Genomic DNA, 10,593 nt, shown 5'->3' with positions numbered 1-10,593 from the left:
CAAAAGTCGCGCTTTGGCGCCCACACCCATGAAGAGGCCTAAACAACAGCGCCGTATCATCCATGGGGTGTCTAAAACACCAAGGCAACTTAGCCCTTGATGCCCACGCTGGAAGGAAACGCCCCTTGCCACTTCCTCGCGAGGTGTCTAAACATCAGGCATCAGGGCTAGCTATTCATACTTGAGGAGGGGGCGTCCCGAAGGAATCCCTTAACCCATGCTCAGGGACTAGGCACCCGGATTTCAACTTATATCTTAACATCTGACACCGAGGCTAGCTATTCATAACTAAGGAGGGGGCGTCCCGAAGGAATCCCTTAACCCCTGCTCAAGGACTAGGCGCCCGGATTTCAACTTATATCTCAACGTACCTGTCGTCTTGATCTATGGGTATGAGCATGCGTTCCAGCTACTTGCTCTGAACTTTGATGTTTGCTTCCTTTCTTGGCAGCGCCTACACCGGGCGACGTCTTAACTTGGCGATGCCTCCTCTCGACGACGCCTCCTCTTTGGCGACGCCTCATCTTGGCGTCGCCTCACCCTGGCGATGCCTCATCCTGACGACGCCTCCTCTTGGCGATGCCCACGCCAGGCGATGCCTTGATTTTTTTACTTGAGTTTCTTTAATCTTTGATCTTACATCGCGTGAGAGGGAAAAACTGAGACATAGTTTTCTTGAACCTCTTTTCCTTTATTCGGGTGACCTCATTAAAAAACCCCTTAGAGGGAAAAAGAGTGTCCCCGTTACAATTCAACTGAAATAAAACTTTAAATTTGCCGCATTGCTCCCCTCTAGAGTCTCTAGATTGTACGAACCGTTTCCCTTGGCTTTGGTTATTCTGAAGGGTCTGGTCCACTTGGGAGACAACTTGTTCTCTAACTCGTAAGGATGAGCCTTCCTCATGACCAGGTCGCCAACTTGGAACCGCCGCAGCTTCACCTTAGAGCTGTACTGATGATCTACTCTTTTCTTCACGGCTTCAGCCTTTATCCTTGCTTCCTCTCTGGCGTCGTCCATTAGGTCTAGATTTACCCTTCTTTCCTCATTGGATTCTTCTGCCACAAAGCTTTGGAAACGTGGAGAACTCTCGTGAATCTCTACTGGGATCATGGCATCTGACCCGTATACTAGGCTGAATGGCGTCTCCATGGTGGAAGATTGAGGCGTGGTGTGGTAAGCCCACACAATCCTCGGTACTTCTTCTGCCCACGCCCCTTTAGCCTTCTCGAGTCTTAGCAAAACTCTATTTGCTGACTCTACCTATCCATTCGTCTCGGGGTGTTCGACTGATGCGAACACCTGCTAGATTCCCACTTCTGCACACAGCTTCCCCAACTGTTGGCTCGCAAACTGAGTGCCATTATCTGAGATGAGATGCCTTGGCACCCCGAAACGACACACAATGTTCTTCCAAACAAAGTGTTGTACTTTGTGCGCATTGATCTGTGTCACTGGTTCTACCTCTCTCCACTTCGTGAAGTATTCGATGGCGACTATCAAATACTTCATTTGCCTTATCGCCAGAGGGAAAGGCCCCAGAATATCAATTCCCCATGTATGGAATGGCCACAGGCTATAGATCGATCTCAACTCCTCTGGTGGTGCCTTATGCCAGTCTGCATGCATCTGGCATTGCTTGCATCGTTGGACGTATCTTACACAATCTTCCCTCACTGATGGCCAATAAAACCCTGCGCGAATCACCTTGGAAGCTAATGATCTTCCCCCCACGTGGCTTCCGCAAATCCCCTCGTGGAGCTTCGACATGATCCTCGTACACTCATCGCCACTCACACATGTCATAATCGGGTGCGTGAACCCATGCCTAAATAGCACTCCATCAACGAGGGTGTACCTTGCAGAGTTCTTCTTTATCTTCTTCCCTTCTCCAGGCTCTGCTGGGAGGATTCCATCTGCAATGTATCGCCTATAAGGCGTCATCCAAGAGTCGCCTTCCTCCAAGGAGCATACATGCACGCCCTTCTCTCCTTCGGGCGAGGCCGCGTAGGTGCTGATGCGGGGTGCCCTCGCTGTATCTTGAATCAAAGAGCGATGGCTCCTTGGCTTTCCTCTTGCTGTGCTAATGTGAAGGACATCCACCCTGTTGTCCGCCACGAACTTTCGCGGCGTTTTGAGCGTCTCTTGGATGACTGCCCTCTGCCTTCCCCCCTAGCCTGAGCTGGCCAGCTTAGCAAGCAGGTCAGCTCTGGCATTTTTTTCTCTAGGGACATGCACCAGCTCAAACGTAGCGAAGGTTCCCTTCAACATTTCGACGTACCTCAAGTACGCAGACATCTGCGGATCCTTTGCCTGGTATTCCCCTGTTACTTGTCCTGTGACATACTGGCAATCACTCTTCGCCAAGAGGCTTTGAGCGCCCATTTCTTTGGCCAGAAGCATCCCAGCAATCAGCGCCTCGTACTCCGCTTGGTTATTGCTTGCTTTGAAGGCGAAGCGTAAGGCTTGCTCGATCAACACTCCGTTAGGCCCCTCCAAGATTATTCCAGCGCCACTCCCCTGCTGGTTGGAGGACTCATCCACCGAGAGCATCGACTGTGACCCTAACTCCACCTTCTGAGTGTCTCCTCCTGGTGAGAGCTCTGCCACGAAATCTGCATAACCTAGCCCTTTGATGGACCCCTGGGTTCATACTAGATGTCAAACTCTGACAGCTCTACTGCCCAGCGAACCATCGTCCCAGCTACATCCGGCTTCTGAAGTACTTTCTGGATGGGGAGATTCGTCATCACCACCACTGTGAAACTGTGAAAATAATGGCGGAGCCTTCTGGTTGAGAACACCACTGCTAATGCCGCCTTCTCCAGTGACTGGTACCTCAATTCTGGGCCTCGCAAGGCCTTGCTTACGAAGTAGATGGGCCTCTGCACTTGGTCTTGCTCCTGAACCAGCACAGAGCTGATGGCCCACTCTGTTACTGATCCGGTCGGTCACAGTTTAGGGTGACATCAGCGACTGATGGCCACGTGGGCCGTTCTTAGTGGGACACGTGATGCATCTCGAAGAGAGCGATCAGGCGGAGATCGGTGATCAGAGGGAATGCTCGATCATCGATTAGGTGAGCCACGGGGCTGATCGGTCGTGTTGTCACACGCAGCTAAGCTGGGAACGAAAGGGGATTCCTGGGGAGAGCGCTGCAGCCGAGCCTTGTGTGGCATGGCGTCGGGAGTCAGAGACGTCGTACGCCCTTCAGTACCGTGCACAAGAGTGGTCTGAGGAAGCTGGTAGTCGGTCGGCGCTCTGTAGCCCATGGCGTTCGTGGGCAGAAGGGGTGATCGTTCACGCGACAGGGAATACCTGGTATGCGCGCTGGTCCAAACCGCACCTGGTACTCACATTGAGGTTGCCCGAGACACCCAACATATGAAACACGCTAAGTTACTTCGTACGCGAAGAACTTAGGGGTGTGACAAGGTATATAAAGGGGTGCCACGCTCATTTCTAGGGAGGTTTTGATTGAGATAAGTGGCTAGTTTTCGCACAGAGAGAAGAAAGAGAATTCGCAGAGAACACGGTCCTTATAGAGATCACAGAGTGAACTACTCTTTGGTGGTTTTGTTCGCTGACTTACGGAAGGCGGAGTTAGACGTTGCGGAGCCTTCGAAGGACAGGTCACCGGCAAGATCAGTTATTGCAAAGTATAATCGTAAGGGGACGTCTGCCCGTGGCTTATAAAGCACAGGTGGCGTCGCCAAGTACTCCTTCATCTTGAGGAATGCTGCTTCACACTCATCTGTCCATGCAAAATGGCTATTCCTCTTTAGGCACTGGAAGTAGGGGTGGCCCTTCTCCCCTCCAGCAGACACGAATCTTGACAGGGCCGCCATCCTCCTAGTCAATTGCTGAACTTCTTTAACTGAGGTTGGGCTCCTCATAGCGATGATAGCTGCACACTTGTCAGGGTTCGCCTCTATCCCCCTTTCGGTGAGCATAAATACCAAGAACTTTCCCGCCTCCACGCCAAAAACGCACTTGTCTGGGTTTAATTTGAGGCGGTACTTTGATATGGTAGCAAACAGCTCTTCCAGATCCGCTGCGTGCTGCCCCCTCTCGCGCGAAGTCACCACCATGTCATCCACATAGGCCTGCACGTTCCTTCCCAGCATAGGTGCAAGGACCTTGTCCATTAGCCTTTGGTAGGTGGCGCCTGCATTCTTCAACCCAAATTGATGTGATTCCACTACCCATATAGAGAATGATTCTTGACATTCTTAGGAATCACCTTGAGCTGGACATTATTGAGGCACTTTTCTTAGAGTTGGATCATTGTTCTAAGACAAGAACTCACCAAAAACTAGTACCAAATCCCAAACTCATTTGGATGTTCCACATATTGTCAAATTGAACCAACAAAAAGAGGTAAAACTAAAAAGCACCGAATAGAATTGAATAAGAACACATTTGAACCGAACAAAGTGAAATTAAAAAGGCAAGAACAACAAATAGGTGCTGGAAAAACAGAATAGTCGAACCAAACAACAAGACAACAAGCTAGAACAAAGAATTAAAAAAGAAGAAAGGAAGGAGAGAAGAATTGCTCATGAAGATGGAAGGATGATGGATGATCTCGCCACTAGAAGTGTGGAATGCTCCTAGATGAGAGTGCTGCCGCCACTTGAGGACTCCATGGATCCATCAAGATAAGACTAGAGAAGAAGGCTCAAAAGCTCTCCAATGATCACTCAAAATTTGAGTATAGTTTTCTTAGATTAATTCCAATCTGAATTTTACAAAGAGAGCACCTCTATTTATAGCCTAAGGTGCTGAAAATGCAAGCTAAAACAATTCAATTTTCCCTCCTAAAGCAAGCTAAAACCGGCGCCTATTTCAAGCCATGAGGAAGGTGTGACTCCTTCCTTCACTTTGGCACCTCCTATTCTACTTCTACACCTATCTACTAACACACACCCCCTAAAGCTCCTAACTAAAGCCTAAAAGATGCTATAACAATAGAGGTTTCTAAAGTTTCCCTCTAAGCACCTTCAACTAAAGAAATTACAAAAAGAGAAAATAAATGTCCTCTAGTTCCTAAAGCTTTAAACATGCTTCTTGTAAGCCTTTGAGGTGGACTTTGACCTCCATGGGCGTCTTCTATTTGTGCCTCCACCTCCTCTTGATCTTGTTGATTGGCCTCTATGTTCTCTTGATCTTGATCTCCATCATACTCCCCGAGTTGGAGAGAATTCGACCACGAATTCTGGAGACCTACAGAAAAAGGAGTTAGATCGCTGACATTAAAAGTATGACTACCTAAGAATGTATCAGGCATATCTAACTCATAAGCATTGTCATTAATCCTCTTGAGGATTTGGAAAGGTCCATCCCCTCGAGGCATTAGTTTGGACTTCCTTTGAGTAGGAAAACGATCCTTCCTCAAGTGAAGCCAAACCCAATCGCCCTCATCAAACAACAATGCTTTTCTCCTTTTATTGGCAAGTTCAGCATACTTGCCAACCTTCTTCTCAATTCTCTTCTTGATGTCTTTATGCAAAGTTTTCACAAAAGAAGCCTTTTCATACCCATCTTTGCACAAGACATCTCCAAGAAGGGGAATATGAAGAAGATCAAGAGGTGTTAGGGGATTAAACCCATAGACCACCTCAAAAGGAGAATGTGAGGTGGTAGAATTCACTACTCGATTATATGAAAACTCAACATGGGGTAGTAAATTCTCCCACACTCTAGGATTCCCCGAAATAAAACATCTCAATAGTTGTCCCAAAGTTCTATTCACCACCTCGGTTTGACCATCAGTTTGTGGGTGGCAAGTGGTAGAAAATAAAAGCTTAGTTCCAAGCTTGCCCCACAAGGTCTTCCAAAAGTGACTCAAGAACTTAGGATCTCTATCGGACACTATAGACCTAGGAATCCCATGCAAGCGAACCACTTCTTGGAAGAAGAGGTTTGCAATGTGGCATGCATCATCCACTTTGTGGCAAGGAATAAAGTGAGCCATTTTTGAAAAACGATCCACTACCACAAAAATGGAGTCCTTTCCCTTTGATGTCTTGGGTAAGCCTAAGATGAAATCCATAGATATATCTACCCAAGGCATTGAAGGGATAGGAAGAGGAGTATATAGACCATGGGGATGCATCTTAGACTTAGCTTTGCGGCAAGCTATGCATTTATCACACAAACTATGAACATGTTTATGCATATGAGGCCAAAAGAAATGTTCATGCAACACATCCAAAGTTTTAGCAATCCCAAAATGTCCCATTAAACCCCCCTCATGAGCTTCTCTAACAAGAGATAATCTAATAGTAAATTGAGGAACACAAAGACGTTTTCCTTTAAAAAGAAAGCCATCTTGTATAAAAAAATCTTTGTGTCCTCCCTTAAGACACTCTTGATAGATGGGAGAAAAATCAAGGTCATCATGATAAAGTTCCTTAATGTGATCAAAACCAAGATATTGAGAGGTTAAAAGATTTAGCAAGGTGTATCTTCTAGAAAGAGCATCCGCCACAATATTTATTTTGCCTTGCTTGTGTTTGATCACATAAGGAAATTGCTCAATGAATTCCACCCACTTAGCATGCCTTTTGTTAAGTTTGTTTTGGCTTTTCAAATATTTAAGAGATTCATGAGCACTATGTATCACAAACTCTTTGGGAAAAAGATAGTGTTGCCAAGTAAACAAAGCCCTAACAAGTGCATATAATTCCTTATCATAGGTGGAATAATTGAGATGACTTCCCTTCGATTTCTCACTAAAATAGGCTATGGGGTGGCCCTCTTGAAGGAGAACAACCCCAATACCTATGCTTGAAGCATCACACTCAATCTCAAATGTCTTAGTGAAATTAGGAAGGGCCAAGATGGGAGCATTAGTCAACTTTTCTTTCAAAGTGTCAAAAGCATTTTGTTGTGCTTCTCCCCAATGAAAGACCACATCCTTTTTCACTATGTCATTGAGTGGTGCGGCAATGGTACCAAAGTTTGGGACAAATCTTCTATAGAAAGAAGCAAGTCCATGAAAACTTCGGACCTCATTCAAAGATTTCGGTGTAGGCCAATTTTGAATGGCCACCACCTTTGTTTTGTCCACATGGACCCCTTTACAACTCACAACAAACCCTAGGAATTCTATATGATCAAGAGCAAACATACATTTAGCAAGGTTAGCATACAAATGTTCCTTCCTAAGGGTTTCTAAAACTTGCCTAACATGCAACCTATGGTCATTCAAAGATAAGCTATAAATGAGAATGTCATCAAAATAAACAACAACAAACTTACCAATGAAAGGTCTATGAACATGATGCATGAGGCGCATGAAAGTACTTGGTGCATTAGTTAGGCCAAAAGGCATGACTAACCACTCATATAAACCAAAGTTGGTCTTAAAAGCCGTCTTCCATTCATCACCCGGTTTGATACGGATTTGATTGTAGCCGCTTTTAAGATCAATCTTTGAAAAGATTTTTGAACCATGTAATTCATCCAACAAATCATCTAGTCTAGGTATGGGATGCCTATACTTGATTGTTATGTTATTGATGGCCCTACAATTCAAACACATTCGCCATGTGCCATCCTTTTTTGGCACTAAGATGATAGGCATAGCACAAGGACTCATGCTATCTTGCACCCACCCTTTCTCAATCAAAGCCTCAACTTGTTGGCAAATTTCCTTGGTTTCACTTGGATTGGTCCTATATGCTGGACGGTTTGGTAAAGAAGAGCCCGGTATCAAATCAATTTGGTGCTCAATCCCTCTCAAAGGTGGAAGTCCATTTGGAGGATCTTGAAACACATCTTGGAACTCTTCTACCAAATTTTCCAAGCAATGAGGACTATCAACAAGTGTTTCTACTCTACGAGTTCTAGGGATGGCTAAGAAAAGAGGATGATGAGCCACTATTTCCCTTTCAACGTCACGCCTAGACACAAGGAGTGTAGGCTTAGAACTCTTATCTTTTTTATCTTTTTCACTCTCCCTCTTTTTCTTCATGATAACTTGGTCCTCATGGACTTCTCTTGGAGAGAGAGATTTTAAAGTAACCTTGTGACCATTGAATTCAAAAGATAGTTTATTGGTAAAGCCATCATGTAAAACTTTTCTATCAAATTGCCAAGGCCTTCCCAAAAGAACATGAGTGGCTTCCATGGGCACAACATCACATAATACCTCATCTTTGTATTTTCCAATGGAGAAATGGATGAGGACTTGTTTATTAACAATTATTTCTCCTACTTCACTAAGCCATTGTAATTTGTAGGGCTTTGTATGAGAGATAGTAGGCAATCCAAGCTTATCTACTACTCTTGTACTAGCCACATTTGCACAACTACCCCTATCCACTATCAAGGAACAAATGTTGTTTTGAATAAGACATCTTGTATGAAAAATATTTTCCCTTTGACTTCCATCAAAAGGTTGTGAAACTTGTCCAAGAAGTCTTCTCACAACTAACAAGTCCCCTTCGAGTGGACATTCGCTCTCTTCCTCACTAGATGCATGAGAATGCAATGAATGCTTAGGAGAATCCGAATCATGCTCACTAACTACAATGCCCTCATGCATGTACATACTTCGTTTGGAAGGACAATTTGCAGTAGTATCCATCATTGGAAGCATTTTTAGAAGAGTTTTTCTTAGCAAGTTGGGCTTCCACCTTCATTGCAAGATGAACTAAAGAGCCCAATGATGAATACTCTTGTAACTCAACAATGTCTTGAATATCCTTCCTAAGACCACTCACAAACCTAGCAACCATGGCTTCTTCACTTTCTTCTAATTCAATTTTAAGCACAAGCGTCTCAAGCTCCTTATAATATTCATCCACATTTAGCGTGCCTTGTTGAAACCGTTGGAGTCTCAACATGAGGTCTTTCCTAAAATGTGGGGGCACAAACCTAGCGCGCATATGATCCTTCAAAGAGTTCCAAGAGTCCACGGGAGGACCCTTGTGATAGATAATGTCCTTTACAATTCCATGCCACCATTTCATGGCATAATCACTAAACTCTAGGGTGGCTAGCTTAAGCTTATGCTCATCTTGGATCTCATGGATCTCAAAAATTTGTTCACACTTAGCCTCCCAATCTAAATATACATTTGGATCACTAGAGCCATTAAAACAAGGTAGCTTGACCGAAGGAAGCTTAGACTTTGCATCATGATAGAAGCCATTGCCGTAGTGAGTTCTTTCCCCTTGATGATGATGTCTTTGTCCATGGACTTGGGGTGGAGGTCTCCTTCTCCTATGCTCATCTTCACGGCCAAAATCATTGGAAGAAGCTCTTGTGGAAGGTCTATGATGCTCATCATGGATTGAAGGAGATGGTCTAGCTTGTTGCACCTCCATCTTTTGCAATTTCTCCTCCAACCGTCTAATGGTTCTTTGAGCTTCATGTAATTCACCAAGGATTGAAGCTTTGGATGGAGAATTCTGCTTGTATGATGCATCACTTGAAAATCCAGCCATTTTGGAAATAAAAATAGCAAACAAGTTAAGCAACAAAAATTAGCAAAAACAGTGAGTGTGGCCAGCAAGAATGCCGAAGTGAAATGAGGTAGAAAAAGAGGTCACTCTAAAAGAAATAATGTCCTTGCACCAATCTGATCTTGAGGCCTTGGAATCCTCAAATGAAAGATGTCAAAGCAAGCACACCAATCTCAAAAGCAACCACCACAAAACCAATGAAACAATAAAGACAAACAAGAAAAGGTATAAGCAAGGAAAGGTAATTGCAAAAGGAAAACTATGTGTAAGACAAACTCAAAGAGTAAGAATGAAAGACAATCAAGAAAATAAAGAACTCAATGAGAAAAGTAGGCACACAAAAGAATACTTAAGGGAAAGCACTAGAGTAGATGAACAAAACAAAAAAATTAGCTACTGGAATTTTTTTTTTTAAAATGCAAACTGTGCTTGATATTCACTGATTTAACTGGAATGATGTAGAGCGAACTGGATTATGAAATTTAAACCACAGAAACTTCAAGATGTTAACTCAATAATGGCACTGGAATCAATTAAAAACAGTAAGCCAATTAATTGAGATAAATTTTTTAAAATCGCTGCCAGATTACTGTATTCTTTTCGGCAGAATTGTACACTTTTTTTATTTTATTTATCATTTTTTGTGTACTTTGAATTTTTGAATGATTCTTTTTTCTACTCTTTTCTAACACTTTTAATATCACAAATCCAGAATTTCAGAATTTTCCAGTGAGTAAATCAATTGAAATAAGGAAAAACAGTAAGCACTTTTTTTTCAGAAACAGAGGAATCCTAATAGGAATAAAAAAGAATTATGAACTAGCAAAGACATAATGGAAAATGATGTATTGGAACTTGTATAGGTCTAGAATACAAGTATGAACTCAATTCTAAAAAGAAAAATGCACAAAGGATCAATATCAATTCAGAAAATTATATGACACCAAAGCAAGAAACAATCAAAGCAATAAAAGTACTACTAGAAGTAATGACAATTATGGAATAACATGACTACAAAATGAGTGCCATAAACCTTTTCACAAACACTTGGCAGGAAAGAAAAACAACAAGAATACTCAAGTAAAAATCTAAAACAGAAACTTAAATTGCAAGAAAATT

General features: G+C 43.4%; 1 protein-coding gene across 1 annotated transcript; it reads right to left on the bottom strand.

The window, feature by feature from the left end:
* Positions 1-751: 751 nt before the first annotated feature.
* On the bottom strand, positions 752-1,150 carry LOC137817883 (uncharacterized). Its single transcript, XM_068621109.1, has one exon. It carries the CDS (start codon positions 1,148-1,150, stop codon positions 752-754), a length of 399 nt encoding a protein of 132 aa, XP_068477210.1.
* Between the last annotated feature and the right edge of the window lie 9,443 nt (positions 1,151-10,593).

This window comes from Phaseolus vulgaris, chromosome 10 (genome assembly GCF_051622355.1).
Source record: "Phaseolus vulgaris cultivar YP4 chromosome 10, ASM5162235v1, whole genome shotgun sequence".
NCBI classification, from domain to species: Eukaryota; Viridiplantae; Streptophyta; class Magnoliopsida; order Fabales; family Fabaceae; genus Phaseolus; species Phaseolus vulgaris.
This window is presented reverse-complemented; position numbering and strand designations above follow the sequence as displayed.